We start from the raw sequence: 20,482 nt of genomic DNA, 5'->3' as shown, positions 1-20,482 counted from the left end.
GCGCCAGGGGGGGTCACATAGTCGTGGTCAAGACACAAGAACTTATAATTTAAATTCTTGTGTCTGTAAATAAAACAAAGTATTAGGTATATTAAATTAATTAAATATTGAAAGTACTTAAATAAAATCTATAAAAAATATATAAAATCCGTATGTTTAACAATTTTACTTAGTGGTTCACCTACCTGGACTCAGCCCAGGGGCCCCCCCCCCTGGGATCCGCCCTTGGATGTATGCTTATTTTCAGGAGTTTTTTTTTTTCAAAAGCCTCGTTAAATGGGTAAATGTAGCGACTAGCGTTAGCCAATCAAAAGCTCTATTTAAAGTATATACATTTCTGTACTTATACAATTTCAGAAACTGGGCATTAGTGGATAAACAATGAATTCTACCTGATATGTTGTATCTAATCTAATACATAATAAATAATAATGAAACTTATTATAATAAATAAAAACGAACTGTTCAGACTTGGGATTAGGCCCTATTAAATGAAATCACGAAATTTAAAAAAATATCGAATAATAATACAACTATGGAGCTACAATTTAAAATTATATAAGTATCTTCTTATTATAATACACTATAATTATTATGTATTTACTTACAGTACTCAGGAACAAAGCTGGAACTGTCACCAAAACAAACGGTTCAATTTCAAAATTCGAAAAAAGGAATTAGTTAAACCGCTATTTGGAAATTCGAAAAAGAAAAAAAAACAACGGACTTTTTAAACCGTAGAAAGACTCTCTCACCTGAATCTTTACAAAATCAATCCAAGCACTGCACAGATCACTTTGTTTATATACAGAGACCACAGACAACCACAGACTAGCACAGACCACAGATTAACAACACGATACTTCTGAGCAACATCATGAGGCGAACTGGCTAAATTTAACATCGAAGCGAGGACAGGAAAGAGTATTGACCGATATAATACAAATATATGTAATTAAGAGTACGACAAGACTGAAATAATTATGGGTGATGATGGGAGGTAAGGTACTGTTTCTTACAATTTTGCATAATAATCGGTTATTGATATAATATTATGAATGCGGTATATTTCTGTTACATCTTCACCCCCAACCGCTTAACCGATTTTGCTGAGTATGGAGATAAGTACGTTGAGTATTGCGAAATGACATAAGATACTTTTTATCCCGGAAAAATGTACGGTACTCACGCGATAAACGAATTTTGGCGCAACGGAGTTGCGGGTGGGAACTTATCCAAAATTGGAATAATGCTTGGAAAACTAGTACTGCTCGGTCTTACTAAGTTTTACCTATAAAGTTAATATACTTAGCGGAATAGAGAAACAAAGCCTGAGCAAGCCAGATGTCACTGTCAGTAACACTGCGTGGTAAAAAGAGACGTGTGATGACAGCAGAACCAATTTTTTTCATCTGTTTGACGTCCAGTCGGCACTTATCGGCACGTTGACAATTTAATCTCTTAGAAAGACGCTTGTGTAAGTGTATACGCAAAGTGTCTACACACAGACGTAAATCAATTTCGGTTTCGTTTGACAGCTCGAGATTGTTGCTCTATTCCGCTAGGTATATTTACTTCATGGTTTAACCTGTATAATATGATGACGATGATGATGAGTAACCTACTCAAATGGACTCACTACGCTAAGCTAATTGATCAAAGCCCACTAACTGCTGCTTTCAAATACATTTAATGATGATTAAACTTCAATTATAAGAAGTGTTTGACGTGAGGCTTATGTCAAAATATTCATTTTATTATAGCTAAGCTTAATCAATATTCGTATTTGAGTGCGGCGATTATGGTAAGATGTAATGAAAATAACTGGTGTTTTCTTCATTACATCTTAACATCAGAACTGTGATAAAAAAAATGTATAAAGATTATTTTACCAAAAATTAAGCCCTATTAGAAAGATTAATTATTCCTTAGTACTAAATCTATATATTAATACGTGAGCCAAAAACTTTGTATCCCTTTTGACGAAAAATGGGGAAACGTGGGCGAATGAAATTTTGCACAGTTATAGTTTATATGGTGAAGGAGTGCATCGAGCTAATATTATTTTGAAATTATACTTTTTTCATACATTTTTTAACAAATAAAACATTACACACACTATGAAAAATGACAGATTTTTGAGTGACAAGCCTATACATACGAAATACGAATTATACTCTTTTATTTATGGTTGAAGTTTGTTGACAACAAGGTGACAAATTGAAAATGGATTATAGTTTTTGTTTATTAGACAATGCTTACGCGGCCAGTCTGAGATCAGCTGAGTCCCAGAGACAAGAGTTGAAAAAATATGATAAAGTCGATATATATATATTTTTTACAAAATATAGGTATTAGTCCTAATGTCGTTGAAACTAAGGTCGAATTTCGACCATAGGGCGATCTCTAGTTAAATTAATAACGGCAAATTAATAATGATTATGTCAAACTGTCATCTGTCACTAACAAGGAACTATAAACTAATTATAAACACCTTGTAAACAGCAAAACTTAGTTGATTAAGTTAAAGTCTGTCACAACTTTATAAAACAATTAAACTATCAGGGTCTAAAATCTTAGATTACTATTTAACATTTATTATGCCCGCGACTTCAACTGCCAAGAATTATTGTAACATTTTAGGTTTCTTTTTATTACTGTTCTTTTTATTACCCTTTGCTGTGACAGCACACGGGCCGACAAATTTATTCCCATTAACATTAAAAAAATTGTAAAAAATGTGTTTTTTGTATGGGAGGCGGGAGCCCTCTTTAATTATTTATTTTATTTAAATTTTATTTTTGATTATTAAAATACAAGTACTATTTAGTATTTTGTGAATATTTCAAGTGCCTACCTACATATATCCATTATTGATATAAGGCAAAAAAAGCAAAAAAATGACGTTTGTTGTATGGCTCCCATACAACAAACGTCATTTTTTTACATATTAATGTTATTTTGTTTTTATTATTTGTTATTATAGCGGCAATAGAAATACATAATCTGTGAAAAGTTCAACGCTCTAGCTATCACCGTTCTTGAGATACAGCCAGACAGATGGACAGACAGACAGACAGACATCGAAATCTCAGTAATAGGGTCCCGTTTTTACCCTTTGGGTACGGAACCCTAAAATTATCATTATATTGTTTATTCTTCGGACTGTTACGCACCTAAACTAGCTGACGGTGTGGTCTATCACTGTGACAGAAAACCAACCTCCACTTGGTGACCAATCATTGTACTTCTACCACAAGTCACAGCCTTCTAAATTCTTAAAATATGCTTTTATAATAACCCTTTATTCGCCCTTGTAGCGTCGCAATTATCACGTTAGACTAAAAATACAAGTGAGATAATAAAAATATCTGCGCACACAAACTGTTTACAATAGTGTGAGCTTGACCTTAGTTTTGTTTTACGACCAATGAAACTATGAAATAAAAACAATATTCCATGTAATTTATGTGAAATGTAAACATCCATTTCTAATGGCGTTCCTGAAATGTTTCATAGTGTTAGTTTATGAGTTTTTGTAGTTCATCTTACTATGAAATAACTGGAACATTTGAGTACTATGTTAACTATGAAAAAATCAATAATATTTAGGGCCTAAAAGATAAGATGGATCACCATTGCCCTTAGTACAAAACTCTACAACCTACATTCTATACAATATGCTCTACTATTACATTTGAAATGAATATTAATTTTTTTTAATGAAATAAGGGGGGCAAACGAGCAAACGGGTCACTTGATGGAAAGCAACTTCCGCCGCCCATGGACACACGCAACATCAGAAGAGCTGCAGGTGCGTTGCCGGCCTTTTAAGAGGGAATAGGATTACAGGGTAGGGGAGGTGAGGAAGGCAATGGGGAAAGGTAGGGAAGGGAATTGGGCCTCCGGTAAACTCACTCACTCGGCGAAACACAGCGCACTATATTACTATAACAATGATTTTGAATTTCGCTTCCAAGTAATAATCTAAATAATAATACAGGTATAAAAAATAAAATTTACGCATACTCGTGTACAGCATACATATAATATCTAGTCTTCATAATTTAATTAAAAAAAGAACTTAATCAAATCAATAATTATTGTGTATTTAAGTTGTATAGGACACCACTTGAATCCACCAATCACGAGCAGTGTATTTCCTCAACATCGACTACGTAAGCAATGGCTGCTCGTGATTGTCGGTGTATTTAGCGTAAACGCCATTTTTAAAAGTCATTTTTATTTATCAGAAGGGTCACATTATCTGTTTTAGCTAATATTTTAGAGATATAAACTGATTTTAATTTATACCCGGTATAAAATGAAAATGGGTGGGTAAAAATAGGTATAAATGGGTATTTACCCGAGCCTCGGGTTTTTACCGGGTAAATGCCCATCTCTATTCACGCTGGTTTTCTGTGAGCCCATGGCATTTCTCCGGTCGAGCCAGCCCATTCGTGCCGAAGCATGGCTCTACCACGTAAGCTCGCACTTAATTATAAGAGGTCATACCCACAGGATCAAGACTATTTCAATACAAAATATTCGTTTGTACGTCTTTATGTGTTACACCAATAACCTATCCAAAAACAGTCTCAGTCAATATTATGAGCCTAAACGAACTATGAGTATAATTATTATAAAAGTGATGATGATCATGTCCCCCTCCTCCACCATAGATCGTCGGCGATAACGCTACGCAGATGTGTATTCTCTAAATCCGTCCGGCACGCGCGGCTAATTTCGGACACAATTAATACGAGAATTGCTCCTAACCTAGTATTGCTGTTCTCTCATAATGCGCGGTTCCAGGGGACATTTTTAAGAGTCTATGCAGTATGCTATCCCACTTCTGGGTCAAGGCTTCCCCCAGCCCAGGGATCATGATCCCCGAAAATAGAGGTACAGTTCGACAAGGCTTTATTTGAACGTGGCGAGAAAAGGAACTAAGCGCTTCTATCATAGAAAAACGTCATTTTTGACATGTGTTTGACAGTTCAAACGTTGAAATTATGGAGGGTAGATGGACGAGAACTATCTTATATGGGGGATATATTTTGAAAAAGTGTCCAGCTGTACGCAGTAAATAACAGTTGAAAAATCCTCCAAGAGTGGCGCTAGCTGCAGCAAAGGGTATGGAATGAATGTAGCCGTTGGTGACAAAGTATAAATTGAAGTATATTAAAATATAACCTAAAATAGCTGACAAAATATAAATTGAAGTATATATTAAAATATAACCTAAAATAGCTGAAATAAAAGCTGCTAAATGATTTAAAATTTACCCTGTAGCTACTGTAGCGCCACCCTAATTTAACGCATTTCAGCGGACACTTTTTACATACAGAGATAGTTCTCCTCCATCTACATTCCATAGTTCAAATAAAGCCTTGTCGAACTGTAATTAAGTTAGTACTATGTTTTTTTTTTCGACAACGGTATTGTGTCTATTACCATCCGAACCTTTATTATCTTGTGGCATGTTCCTAAAATTTTAGACTAAAAAGGCCCATTCACGGCAAGACTGCACGGCAGTCCTGCAGTGAATGGGCCTCACTGATTGGTTCACACTCGGTGTTTCCGGCCGACAACAGGCCGGTCCTTTAAGGCCGTGCTGTTTCTGTCACTTAAGGTCACGAAAAAGATAGAAACATTAAAGTATGATATCTGCGTCTCGGTTAAAAAAGCAAAGCCGGCTTTGCCGTCTCAAGGTGGTAATGGACGGCATTAAGGTTGGAGTGTAATCCCCTGATATTACAAAAGTCCATGTTTAATATCGAGGGGGGTGCCTTTGTGTGTTTGCTCTTGCCCCGAGCAGATTGGAGCGCAGTTTTGCCCTCCCAAGAATACGAGGGGCAGCCTGGACGTCCACGCTCAGTTCCAAGGGTTCCTGAGCATGGACGTCCAGAGAGGGATTCTCCAACGCAGTTGGTACCCTCCTGGGGTAACAAATTGTTTTCAACTGCGACATTTCTAGGGGGGTAGGGGATTGGGCCTCCGGTAAACTCACTCACTCTTCGAAACACAGCGCAAGCGCTGTTTCACGCCGGTTTTCTGTGAGGCCGTGGTATTTATCCGGTCGAGCCGGCCCATTCGTGCCGAAGCATGGCTCTCCCACGGACTTACACAGAATACGGAAAACGAATACGTTAAACGATTTACGTCATGTAACTCTACAGCCGGGAGCCAGGTACATTTTTGGTCAAAATTTTTTTTGTAAAATGGATAAGAGACTTATACTATGAATACTAGCGACCGTCAGCTGCAACTCCGTGGGTGGGGTGGGCAGTGGCGCATGAAGAAAAAAAAATTTTTTCAGTAATTTCCTCTCATTTGAAAATTTATCAGAGTAAATTTTTTATGTAGTATTTTAAAAGTAAAACATAGTCAGCTGACCATAACACTGGATTATACGTCAGCTGCCTCCTTGAACATGAAAAAAAAATCATTTTCATTCTCTCTTTTGCTTGTGTCGCTTTCATCTCTCTCTGATTCACTGTCAGAGTCACTGTCAGAGAATTATATGCGATCATGTCATCATCATCATCATCATCTGTGAAAAAATGAAAAGAAAAATATTAGTCCGCATGTATAGTGATCATATGAAAAAATACTACGAAATTACATAGTTGCTGGTAGGTTCTTACCTCTATAGGGGTCATCTACAGAAAAACTTTCAGCTTTTATAAAATTACCAAAGTCAATAATATTATGATTGGCTCTTACTTTTTAAGCAAAATATTATCATCATAAATAAGATCTTGATAAATAATAATTTATTCTGCCTATATCTAGAAAGTCTATATTCAGTGAAAATGTTTATTTGCAAATCATTTTCTCTACATCAACATGCGCTCTAAAATATTAGAAACGTGTTTGGAACGCGGTAGGTAAACAAATATTTCACTTAACTTTAGTATCAACATGGTAAATTATTTTAGTCCTAGATAGGGATTGCAACCCGGCGTCATTTTCAATCCGGACCAGATTTGACCGGGTTCCCATCAATCCGGCCGGGTCCGGCCGGATCCGACCGGATTGATGAAACTGAACTAAAAAGTAAAAATCATCCTAATTTTTGCATTTTAGTTCAAAAAAAACATTAATAACATAATATTGTAGATGACATACATTTTTTTTTCAAAGCGAAGTAACCACTTTTCATATACCGTACTGATTCGAACATGATTTCAAATATGCGTATAGTTGCCCAAGCATAATATATTATAGGGCATTCTCGCAACATAGTCGGCCTAGTCCAGAGGAATGAGCAGATCAGTACGTCTGGGACTAAACCATGTGAGAGCTTCCTCACGATGTTTCCGTACGAGCTTCCATATTATGCACTTGAGATCTGCAAATGTCTCATTAGTTCACGCCTCAACCCGGGATCGAATCAGCACCCTCTCGAGTGCGAATCATACGTCTAGGTACCCAGTAGGCCACAAACGCTCTGTTAGTTCAAAATAATTGAGTTATTCAAGTGTCAATTAAACTTATATGTGGGTTGTTTATAAAAATAAATCATAAATAGGTATACAAAATTTAGTTTTGACCCAAATTAATGCAAAGAATTATAGACATCAAGAAAATAATTAAGATTTAGCTGTAGTTAATAGCGAGTTGATATTTTTATTTACGATTTATTACTTACAATCTAACCAAATAATGCGAAAAGGATATCAGAAGACGTATAGGTATGGCCAAGAATGCAATGTCGCAGCTCCAAAGAATATTGAAAGATCGTAACATCTCACGGAAGACAAAAATCAAACTTGTCCAGTCCTTAGTCTTCTCCATATTCACCTGCGGAGCTCGGAAACTCAGTCTGTTGGTGCTGGTGTCCCTCAGGGCTGTGTGCTATCGCCTACTCTATTCATACTGCATATCAATGACATTTTACAAACCAACGGCATTCATTGCTATGCGGATGATAGTACAGGTGATGCTGTATATACCGGCTCCCCTAATACTTCTCGGCAAAATGTCACTGAGAGTCGAAACGAACTTGTGTCTAAGGTGGAGAATTCATTGGAGAAGGTCTCTGAATGGGGTAGATGTAACTTGGTCCAATTCAACCCTGCCAAGACACAAGTCTGCGCGTTCACCACTAAAAAGTCACCAATGGTCGTATATCCCCGTTTCGAGGGCACATATTTAACCATCTCCCCTAGCATTGAGATACTTGGCGTCAACATATCGCGTGAAGTCCAGTTCCGATATCATCTAGAGGGTAAGGCCAAATTAACCTCGAAGAAGCTTGGTGTTCTTAACAGAGCGAGACAGTACTTCAGTCCGGAACAACGCCTACAACTCTACAAGGCGCAGGTTCGGCCTCATATGGAATATTGTTCTCATCTCTGGGGAGGGGGGCCAAAATACCAACTGCTCCCTCTGGATCGTATCCAACGAAGGGCCGCTCGAATTGTTGACTGCCATAGTGTTTCAAACAGCTTGGACCCACTGGAATTACGCCGAGATGTAGCTTCACTCTGCATACTCTATTGGTTGTATCACGGGGAGTGCTCTGAAGAATTGTTCGGAATCATACCACCTGCAACTTTTCGCTATCGTCCCACGCGAAAAACATACCATCCTCATCACCTTGATGAGTGGCAGTCTTCCACAGTGCGTTTTTTGCGTAACTTTCTGCCGCGCACTGTAAAACTCTGGAACGAACTGTCACCAGCAGTATTTCCGGACCTATACGACCTGCAAACCTTCAAGAAAAGAGCGTATTCCCTCTTAAAAGGCCGGCAACGCACCTGCAGCTCTTCTGATGTTGCGAGTGGGCAACATCAGAAGAGCTGCAGGAAACTCTGGAACGAACTGTCACCAGCAGTATTTCCGGACCTATACGACCTGCAAACCTTCAAGAAAAGAGCGTATTCCCTCTTAAAAGGCCGGCAACGCACCTGCAGCTCTTCTGATGTTGCGAGTGGGCAACATCAGAAGAGCTGCAGGTGCGTTGCCATGGGCGACGGTAGTTGCTTACCATCAGGTGACCCGTTTGCTCGTTTGTCCCCTTATTTGATAAAAAAAAAATCTGACATCCGAATGCATGGAATCAGTAGAAAATACATAAACTGAAGCACACGTTCGCTTTTTTCCGAACGGAACGAATTCTGCACGTTCGTGTCGAGTGCAAGTCGGCGCGTTCGCAAGTCTAGAAAAACAAACGTTTTCGCTAGTCTCACGGAATTCCAAGTCGAATGCGGAAAACGTGTGTATGCGGCAAGCATGTGTGAAAAAATCGAAAACAGACGAATATTTCCGAACTTATTAACAAATACACATACATCTTATACCTTATCTATAAGGCATAGGTAATATGCCCCCCGCGTTCCAAAAACAAAGGGAAAAAGGAGGCCCCTGCAAAGGAGTGTCCTCCCTCCGAAAAGGACCGAAAGTGCGATGATGACGGGTTTATAAGAGTGGAGAGGAAGAAGAAGAAACCCGTCGTCCGCAGCCATCGCGGCACCGCACCCGAAGGACCCGAGCAGCTGTTGCGGCGTAAGACTCCCGTGACGCCGCTGTACGTGTCCAGGCTGCACTGGTCCACGACGGTCGAGCAGGTCGTGAACTACATCAGGAGCAAGACCCACTTCGTCTTGAGGGTCGAGCGCTTGGAGTCCCGCCACAAAGTGAATTTTAGCTCCTTTGTGGTGAGAGTCCCGACGCACCATCTACCGACCTTCGAGAAGAAGGAGTTCTGGCCGATTGGAGTCATCTACAGGAGGTTCCGAGGACGACTTCTGAACACGTCGCGCCCCACGTCGCAGACAATACGTGTTTAGTGTTTTAGTGTTAGTGTTAGATTTTAGTATAATTGTATGTATGTTAGTCTATAAGGTATTTATAATATGGGCCAAGATGCCTGCATTAAATAAATAAATAAATAAAATAAATAAATATTAATTAAATTGAAAATTAAAGCTTTAGTTAGAAAATATTATGTCGTGTCAATCGATTATATCTGCCTTTGTTGGTTGTATTCGGCAAATATTTTAAATTTTCGCACATTAGGTATTTATATTTTACTCTTATTAAAAACCTTTTACATTGAAATATATGTCTCTGCCTGGAGTTAAAAAGGGTTCTTTCTAATAGATGAAAGTCCCTTTCTCAACCCTTCGTGTTCACTGTACTGTAAAGTTAATAGCAGAGAAAACAATGCCACTGACGACTGCGGTTTTGCGGCTTTTACTTATTTAGTGAAACTTTTACGGTAAATTTACCAGTTGTAATGAGTGTGGCAAGTCTTTGAGACTTAAATTTCTTAAATATTATTTTTTTATTAATAATTTACTCACATAAAAACGGAAGTGTGTCTGTATGTTTTGTGACCTATTCACGGTAAAAACTTTAAACCGATTTTGATTAAATTTCGTATGCAGATAGAATAGGAAAATATAGAACAGACATATGATTATAGGATCGAGTGGGAAAAAAAGCTTAGAATATATTTTTATTTCAGAAATATTTACTGTTCCTTTTAACCGAATTTTGATTCAGCAAAGTTGCGGGCAGCGTCTATCTAGCAGTGTCTTTAAATCAAATATTATATTATTCTATGTATGAAAATTCCCACCTAAAGAAGGGCGCAGCAACAGAATATCCATAAGTGAGCTATAGGTAGTAAAGATTGAAAAAACCTGGTTTAGGCAATACGCAATAGGTATTTTAACAGCTGATTTCAACTGCGTCTTTCTACTACTACTACTACTTATCGAGAGGCCAGAGCCACTATCAGCTGCTTTTAACAGCTTTTCTCCTATAATAAATAAAGCCTGTAGACTGTAGAGTGTAGAGTTTCAACAGCGTATGCTTTTCTATTGACGTGTAGATGTTTTTAACCTATTGCTTAGTTTTTATTGTGGGATTTGAGCGCGACGACTAAATCGAGAAATTCCGTAACGAAAAACACCTAACATTCGTTTCAGTTCGGCTCAGTGTGGCTCGGGTGTGTGGTGGATGTGTGATGTGGTGCGTGCGACTCGACGTATACAAATTATAATTGCATAAGTTGATAAAATGCTATGCGAAATCTTTACCGCGGCAGTCCCCGAGTGCCACACGTTGTTTAATAGGCTTTGGGCCAGGCCACAAGTGCCTTGCGGCACCGCATCGTAAAAATCTACGAAGTCGCAGAAAGCATCGTGGTAAGCGATGCGTCAGCGACATTTCCGATGAAATTTTTGCGTTGTAACAACGCATCGCATTTCTGTGCGATGTTCTTTTTGCGATACGACGCCGCAACTCAGTGTTGTGGCCTGACCCTTTCAGTTTCCATAAAAACAACCTGTCAGTGTAATAGGGCTGGCAATCGCCGGGGTAAGTGGATTTCCCTTTCTCCCCGACAGGCGACAACACGGAAATTCGGTTAGGTGACATTCCCTGGAATTGAAGAGAGATACCTATATTTAGCTTGTTTAGTTACATATTTTGCCTTTGCCAACGCCTCCGTGGTCCAGTGGTTAACTTGACTTGACTCGAAGGTCGTGGGCTCGATTCCCGCGTTGGAAACATGTTATTTACAAGTTTGGTTAGGACAATGCAGGCTGATCACCTGATTGTCTGACAAGTAAGATGATCCATGCGTCGGATGGGCATGGAAAAAGTCGGTCCTGCGCCTGATATCTCTCGCCAGTCGTGTCTGTCTTCGGTCCCAGTAGATTATGAGAGAAAAAGGAATAGAGAGTGCTTGGGCACTATACACACACTTGGGCACTATAAAATTACTCTTGCGTAACTGGCCTGGTTTCAATGAAACTGGCCACCGTCACCGAAACCGGTGTGGGAGTTATTATTATTATATTTTGCCTTTGTGTGTATCTACGTAGTACGTACATACAACGTAAGATCAGAGAAATAGGGAATATTACACAAAGGTTGTAACTGAGAGCGCTACTAGCACAAACACGGTTCAATTAAGTGGGATAAATTATGTTGTTGTGAAAAAAAATACACCCTATTTTTTTGTTAAATAGGCTCTCCTAATGATACCTAAGCCCTAAAAAAAATTTGGCCCGTAGGTTTAATTGCACCCTGTATAGTCAATAATCCAACCAAATTCCGACTTGTTGCACACGTCATATCAAAATACTGACAAACATTGTCAAACGTCGAACAAAACTTTTTCTAGTCTGTGCTGGGGCTGCCGCATCTTCGTGGGCTGCCGTTTAGCGTGAAAACATTGCAGTTATAATTATGTTGTTCATTGGTAGATTGGAGATCTAATTAATTTGGTCGGTTTGTGTCAAGCCCAGCTGGTAGATTACGATTTTTCGACTAATTTTGACTTGACATTACCTAAACAATAATTAATAATGTCGATAAGTCCGCTAACTGCCTTCAATATTTTTAATGGTATGTACTACATAGTAGAAGCAATAAGTTCATGACTACGTACCTGTGGTATTTTTTGTGACCTTTTTTATTAATACATAAATAAGTTTCGCCACTTGTAATTGGCTCCCAAAAATTCTCATCTCAAAATATTGGTCACGTGTATGCGCCATGTTTACTCATTGGGAAAAGCCAATTAAACGAAATTACGTTTAAAGAACAGCTGTTTAGATTAAACCAAGTTTCATATACGAGAAAGATTGATAATGTGCTATATGTTAAACTTAATTGTTACATTTTTGTCTGCAACACATTCAAATCGCACTAGTAATACAATAAACATTAAATGATCAAAAATTATTCATCTCCAAATTATACAGCTAAAATAACGGATAATTATTAAAGAGTTTTTTAAAAGGAGCCTCAAATCCTTTAAGCTCGTTACATGGGCAGAAAAATGAACAAAATTAGCCGATCTCCTCACCGCGCACGCCCGGGTATTCCGCGCGGGTCCGCGGGACACGGCTAGTTAACATCCTAAATACAAATATAATTTATACTCCGAATCTGTGCCTCTTTGTCCGGCCGACACCGCGTCTGATGTTCCCTCCGAGCGCTCTGCATTATCGATTGTATTTGCGGACGGGACCAGCCTAACCTGGCCTCCGGTACCCGGTACGTCGGCCCGGGCATTGTTCGCTCTCGACTAAAACGCGGGGGACGGGGGGACCAAGTTGAAGTGGTCTAGATAATGGCATACACGCACACGCACACCAGCGGCCGCGCATGCGCAGACGAGCCACCCCACCCAGCCAGCTCGCAGAGCCGGCGAATCCTGCACCCCCGCGGTACGCTCCAAACGCAACAAACTCCGTTTTCTTCAAACGATTCCGTGAACGACGCTTTAATTGTCGCCTAGTGTTTTCTACCGTAGTGACGATGAGTAGGCTGTAGTGTTTTTACCTTTTTTAAATCATATGCGAGGATTGTACGAGGACAAAGTAAAATCGATATTCGCGCGATGTCTCGCGGATAGGAGTTCGAGGGGTGGATTCGGGAGTCGATGAAGTAGTCGACATGACGACGGAGACGGCGACGCCTAACCAGGTGAGTTTGTCGCATAGTCAAGGACACCCAAATATAGACTTACATAAGTCTCTATTTACAGAAAGTACCGACTCGAAAGAATTTATACATGTGCTAATTTCTTTTAACTAGCTTTGACTCCTATGAAGGTCCTGTGTCGCCAGGTTAAAATTTTCACCGGTCTAGAATAAAATCGATATCACAATAAGAAAAGTACCCAGCGAACGATTATATTTTTGCAACATTAGATTTTTTATAATTTACCTACTAAAATTCCCATGTTTATATTATAGTTACTACAAACTACATTATATGACTGTTTTACTGCTGTAAGCCTGTATGTTACTATGTCAATTTACGTCCGCTGCAGCTATATCTAACATATAATATTATGACGTACAGAAATAGAACTTGCGCCATTGCGATTCGCCATAAAGACGTCATTAAAATAATTTAATTACAACTTCATTCAACTTTTCAATCATTACTTCGTTCACATTAATTATAGTCTTGATGAGTATTTAAATTGGGAAAACCATCAGCTGTGTATTTTCCACAATTTTCACTTTATATTCAGATAACGATCGAACCGATCTAAGCTTCTTTTCCTATCTTTCCGAACAAAAAATCATTTTGGCAAACTCTCCTCGAATTCACATGAAGTTTCAAAATTAGTTTTGAAACTTCATGTGAATTCGAGGAGAGTTTGCCAAAATGATTTTATGACTTGGGGGTTAGCCCCCAAGTCCTAATTTTGACCGACTGAGCAAAAAGGTGGTCCATTTTTTTGCGCAGTCGACTTTCTTCGTTTCTCTTAGTTAGGGGTAGTTTCCCAGGGTAGTATTGATTCAGGTTTTACGAGCGTTGATAATCTATACTAATATTATAATCTATACTATCTTTACTATATATAATATTATAAAGCGGAAGAGTTTGTTTGTTTAAACGCGCTAAGCTAAGTCGCGGGAACTACTGGTCCGATTTGAAAAATTCTTTCAATGTTTGATAGTTCATTTATCGAGGAAGGCTATAGGCTATATTTTATCACGCTAAGACTAATAGGAACGAAGGAATAGAGGAAAATGTGGAAAAAACGGGGTGAAATTATTTGAAAAGGCTTATCCCACGAACTACTGTAGCAATTTTTCTGTTATTTGACACAGATTCTTATCTGTACCCCACGTGAAGGATCATAGGTTATTTTTTGTGGACTAATTTGTCTGCGAAATACCTAATTCACGCGGGCGAAGCCGCGCGGAAAGTCTAGTAATGTAATACACTAACTGGAATTCTGCTAGCAAAGTCTGTCACAATTAAGCGATATTCATAGAGAACAATAATTCTTAACGTTTTTGCCAGTTTCATAACCACAACATTCAATAATAATTACTATCAGGCAGGTAAATAAAAATAAAGGTAAAAAACTAGGATTACAGGTAAAGGTAACCTACGTGGTATAGGAAAAGAATTGCGTTAACCTGCTCCATTTAATTTGCCCTTGACTTTGTACTTGTAGGGCTTCAGCCCGGCTGGGATTTCACTTGTCACATGCCCTTAGCAAAGCGGATTTTATTTTTATTACCGTACTATAAAGTAATTAAGCTTTAAGGTTATTTTTTATGCCAGGTTACGGTAGCCGATTTTGGAGATGTCTTCTTTTATTGCTCTCTTTCTTACTTTTTCTCTATCTTATTAATTTACGACTTCTATATATTCTTTTATTGATATTTCTTATGCCTTTGAATTGGTTTGTAGTTTACGCGTTTGCTTTTTGAATACGATCTTTAGTCTTGACTTAATAACTACGAGTATCATAATTTCTATTAGTATAATCTCAAACCAAACTATCAGTAGAATGAAAAACTACAGTTTCATTTTATAATGCATTTAAATGAAATCAACAGAACTAATTATGATGTAAATGATTTAAAAGAATAAATAGCGAAATGCCCCTTTCGTGACTATAATTTGACCGCTATATTATAATAATGGGGTTGACCCCAACCCCAAAAATTACGTAATAAGGTGCGGTGATGAAATATATGCCGCAAGTTAATTAATATTTATATTTGTATTTATAACTTTTATTCTCTGAGATCAGTCACTACTCAGTAAGTTTTTTTTTAATGAAATAAGGGGGCAAACGAGCAAACGGGTCACCTGATGGAAAGCAACTTCCGTCGCCCATGGACACTCGCAGCATCAGAAGGGCTGCTGGTGCGTTGCCGACCTTTTAAGAGGGAATAGCGTAATAGGGGAGGGTAGGGATGGGAAGGGAAAGGAATAGGGGAGGGTAGGAAAGGGAATAGGGTAGGGGATTGGGCCTCCGGTAAACTCACTCACTCGGCGAAACACAGCGCAAGCGCTGTTTCATGTCGGTTTTCTGTGAGAACGTGGTATTTCTCCGGTCGAGCCGCCCCATTCGTGCCGAAGCATGGCTCTCCCACGTTATAGTAAATAATAATTACACAAATATAAATAATAAGAAAGTATGTGAATGAATGTGTTTGTTACTTCTCCACACAAAAAGTATTGAACGGATTTTAATGAAATTTGAAGTGGAGATACTTAGAGCTCCGGAAAAGGACATATAATTTTTTTTATATTTATTTATTAAGGGATTTTTTTCCGAAGATGATATATGATTTATATTCCGATTAAGATGCATAGTATCCGCACCATGAACGAATTTTGGCGCAACGGAGTTGCAGCCAATATCTACTAACTTAAAAGCTAAGAAACTCAAAAAAATGCAGCTTCAACCAAGTTTGATTGTAATGAAATGCTTCTCAATTTATTAAGTATAGTACCTATAAAACATGAAAGTATGGAATCCAATTTAAGTGCCTAATACTTTCTTATTTTACATGAGCTAAGTTGACCTATATCGTAAAAGATGTAATCTTGGATGATCTAGATATTATATCATAAAGCTCTACAGCTCAGTTATAAAAAGATTTTTATACTTTAGCCCAGTGTTAGCTTCGGGAAATATCGTTAAGCGGAAGGCTTGGATTAGACTTTTGGGTTGAAGACTTCTTGGAATTCCGGTCAGATCTATACAGGTTTTTTTATTTGTTTTATCTCTTTCTAATTTTTCAGCTTAAATATTATCTTATACTATTGAAATTTCGAGTAAAGTTCAAGCTTTATGCTACATTGAATCAGGGGAGTTAAAAAATATACAGTTTGGAATTGGATGTCTACATTCTTTGACAAAAAACACTTTAAATGAAAATGAAATATCAAAGAAAAAACATAACACAATCTTTAGACAAATTATGTCACATTATAATGCTACCGGTCAGTTTTTAACAAACAAAAAGTAAAATACCTTTACAACCTAACGTATTTTGCCTATTGCATACCTTAAAACCCCTGTAAACACATTTCCCAACGAACAAATTGCATTAAAATTGTCGGCCGTTTTGACGCCATATTGGAAAATGGCGCGCAAATGGAATTTTAAACGAGTGTCGGGTATTCCCCTTTGTGGCGTAATGCGATTCAGGATTGTGGTTCTAATGGCTGTTTTATGGGCAATTTTTGTTTGGACCTTTATAACTAGAAGACATAATCATCACTCGCTATAATCTTTAATAGGGATGATGACTAGGTCAAAGATTAGCGAATTTTGTTCATAAAATAAAGAAATCACGGTGAAAAATAAGTGTTCCCAAAATTACAGCTCGATAGCATTTTTATTTTTTTTTGTTATGCGCCTTCAAAGTTAGATAATCAACTCGATTTTCTTAATATTTGTATACCAATGGATAACTTATGCAATTAAAAGCAACTTTTGTTATGAAACCACTTTCATAAACGCAATATTTGATATACCTATCGAACAAAGTTGTCTCCCGATGCGTACAAACTACGAAAGAGTGACGTCAGTCTTTCGTAGCACTTTGCATGGAGCGTTTCGGGCAGGTCTATTTTATGAGATGTTTGAATTGTCATATCTTGGTGATTTTTTAAGCTATCAGAGTTATTCTTTCAGTGATGTTTCTATTTTTTACGGTTCTTTCAATTACCAATAAGAAAAAAATAGTCATCTAGCCTATTATTTAGTAGGCTTAGATCTACGAATAATAAAAAACTGGGGAATCGTAACTCCCATACTATTTTCGTTTTAAATTTGGTTCCTTTTGATCTGTCATGTAACGTCAGCCTAGTACCACTCAAGGTCACCTAAATATTGCAAATATATTGAAATGTGTACCTAAGGTACACTTTTTTGACAAACTTATTGTGGAGTATGTTTTTTGACGGAGTTACTTTTCCTTAGTTTTTATTATTCGTAGGCTTAGATAGTTAGATAGTTTCTTTTGAGCGGAGATGTCTTATACAATTATTATAAAAGCAGACCAGTTAGATTTCTATTATGTAGTAGTAGTAACTATTAATCTTTACAAAATTGTAAATGTATGTAGTACAGTGGCCTACGAATAATAAAAACTAGGCGCAATTATTTATGAAAGCTTTCATGTTGTCTCTATGTCGTCATCGTATTTTTATGTCATTTGCCAAATAAATATTGAAGGGTAGGTACGAAATTAGGTAATATTAATCAACGGTTTATATTGAGGTCAGGGACCAGCGGCACTGTTATTGAAAGCCACATTGCTCTCTTGCGGTGCGTTGCGTTGTTTTAACGCATTATTTGTTTAAATTCTGAGAAAAGGTTGCAGCGATGAGAGAAAAACAATAAACAAGACGTGAGTGGAAGAATAAGGTAAGTAATATGAAAAAACTTCCCGTTTTTTGCTTAAATGGAGGCTATGGGACCGGAAAAATTATTTGAAATAGAAAATCTGTGGATTAATTGTGTAGCCAAATATATTAGCTAGGTTATGAAGTAGATAAGTTACAAGTTTTATGAAAATTATGAGGGAAAAAATGAGTTACTGTCCGTATGTTACGAAATGTTACTTATTCGATTCTTCCACTCACGTCTTCTTCCATTCATATTCTACACACACTTCATCTCTTGTCGGTCATTCTGTTGAAATATCCAAACGATGTAGTACAAGTACAATAATCAACGATTCAATGTAGTATATACCAACTCATAAGCTACTTCGACATTGGTAAACGATTCCGCTGATGTTCCCTCTCATTTCGTAAGAGGTGCGAATTCGCCCACCAACGTGCATGATAATTATTTATTATTATGTAATATGTAAAACGTCGAAGAGTTTACACTGCGGCGACGCACCGCAACGCAACGGAGTTATGTGGCCTCTTCTTAGACAAACATAGGCTTGAACCAATTTTATTGATGATGTTTTATTGTCTGGGGATACATTTGGGGTCTCAATATTATGACTAGGCTTATTGTCAACTTGGCTTCATATAATATTTCTCTATATAGGATATGAAATTTAGTTCTATCCCTCTTATTGTAATATTTCCTTTTAAAAATTAATAAAAAATCATTTTCTAATTAATAAAGTACAACCCTGAACAGTTGACTCTACATAATATGGTGACGTTAGTTTTAATTTTGGTCACGAGCCAAAACATCCATATAAGTCTGTATTAATATTTAGTGACAGACATATTTATCCTGTAATTACTAAAATATTAATGCATGAAGGGTGGCTAGCAAGCTCCCTTTCCCCTAAATATTAATATTTAATAAGGACCAAATGTTACAGACTGCAATGAAATTTGATGATTTCGTTGGTAAAATAATTACATTTCATATATTCTCATTTTATAAATTATAAAACATTTAAATTAATATAATTTAGATTCGCTGCTGTATCCAAGACGCAGGCATGGCAGTACAATTCGTGTGTTCAGGCTTGTCAATAAAAATCTCCTAGTGTGTGCTGTAGTGTGTGTAATGTTTTATTTGTAAAAAAATGTATGATAAAAGCATAATATAATTTCAAATATAATTTCAAAATAATATTAGCTCGATGCACTCCTTCACCATATAAGCTATAACTGTGCAAAATATTTTTTCATCAAAAGAGATTCAAAGTTTTTCGCTCGCGTATTTAATACATTGTTTAGATATCGCATAGGAAACGCACATTTATCCTCAATTAAAATATCCAATGTCCTTTCCCGGGGCTCAAAGTATCTCCATACTAAATAGCAAAATCGTTTGGGAGTGAAAAGGTAACAGACAGACGGACACACTTTCGTACTTATAATATTAGAATAGACTTTAGAAGTATTATATAAGTCGCGTTTAAGTATGAGATAATTCACATTAGGTAATAGACAGACATACAGTAAGACAATTCGGATTTATAATCTTATATATAAAATTCTCGTGTCACAATGTTAGGCCGCGTACTCCTCCGAAGCGGCTTTACTGATTTTAATCAAATTTTATATGCATATTCAGTCGGTCTGAGAATCGGCTACTGGGTACTTTTTATATTGATAAGTGCATTTGTTTAATAAATAATAGTAAATTATTACAACTCGAGACTGACGGTACCATTGCGACGGGATAGCGATGGACGTTGCCATGGTGACATACTTATTTAGTCACTTCAATAAAATAATACGGGCGAAATACTTTATATGGCAAAGAAACGTTTGCCGGGACAGCTAGTATTAGTATGAAAGTATTCGCGTAGCACTTCGTAGCAATACACGCTACGAAGTGCTACGGAGTTCCGAAGTATTTTGACTCTGTGGTGTAATGCAGTAATTTAGAATTTTGCTCTCGACCACTGTTGACTGTACCACTCTCAATCATGGGTTTTATTAAATATCTAGCTGACCCGACGGACGTTGTCCTGTCTTAACGATTTAACCATGATTAAAATTAAAAGCTCCATGCCAAATTTCAACAAAATAGATTAAATGGTTTAGGTGAAAATCATAGTTTATTGTACGGGAACCGTTCATTTTCCGGGACAAAAAGTATCCCTTGGCCTTTCCCGAGACTCAAAGTATCTCAATACCAAATTCCATCAAAATAAATTGAATAGTTTAGGTGAAAATCATAAAAGTTTAATGTGAGGGAACCGTACATTTTCGAAATAAAAGTATTCTGTCTCCCTGGTTCTACGCTACC

The 20,482-nt window shown here is 37.4% G+C and overlaps 2 protein-coding genes across 16 annotated transcripts in view; one reads left to right on the top strand and one right to left on the bottom strand.

The window, feature by feature from the left end:
• Nucleotides 1-874, bottom strand: part of LOC121736868 — a 57,785-nt gene extending 56,911 nt beyond the window's left edge. Inside the window, exon 1 of the mRNA XM_042128335.1 lies at nucleotides 756-874. The gene's annotated coding sequence lies outside the window, so the exon portion shown is untranslated. The remainder of the gene's footprint in view (nucleotides 1-755) is intronic.
• A 12,301-nt stretch (nucleotides 875-13,175) lies between these two features.
• Nucleotides 13,176-20,482, top strand: part of LOC121736712 (ankyrin-3-like) — a 58,187-nt gene continuing 50,880 nt past the window's right edge. For all 15 annotated transcript variants that reach the window (XM_042128080.1, XM_042128096.1, XM_042128095.1 and 12 more), the window contains exon 1: nucleotides 13,176-13,458. In XM_042128080.1, the coding sequence (XP_041984014.1) occupies nucleotides 13,429-13,458 (30 nt within the window). In that variant the 5' untranslated portion in view covers nucleotides 13,176-13,428. The remainder of the gene's footprint in view (nucleotides 13,459-20,482) is intronic.

This window comes from Aricia agestis, chromosome 19 (genome assembly GCF_905147365.1).
Source record: "Aricia agestis chromosome 19, ilAriAges1.1, whole genome shotgun sequence".
NCBI lineage: Eukaryota > Metazoa > Arthropoda > Insecta > Lepidoptera > Lycaenidae > Aricia > Aricia agestis.
This window is presented reverse-complemented; position numbering and strand designations above follow the sequence as displayed.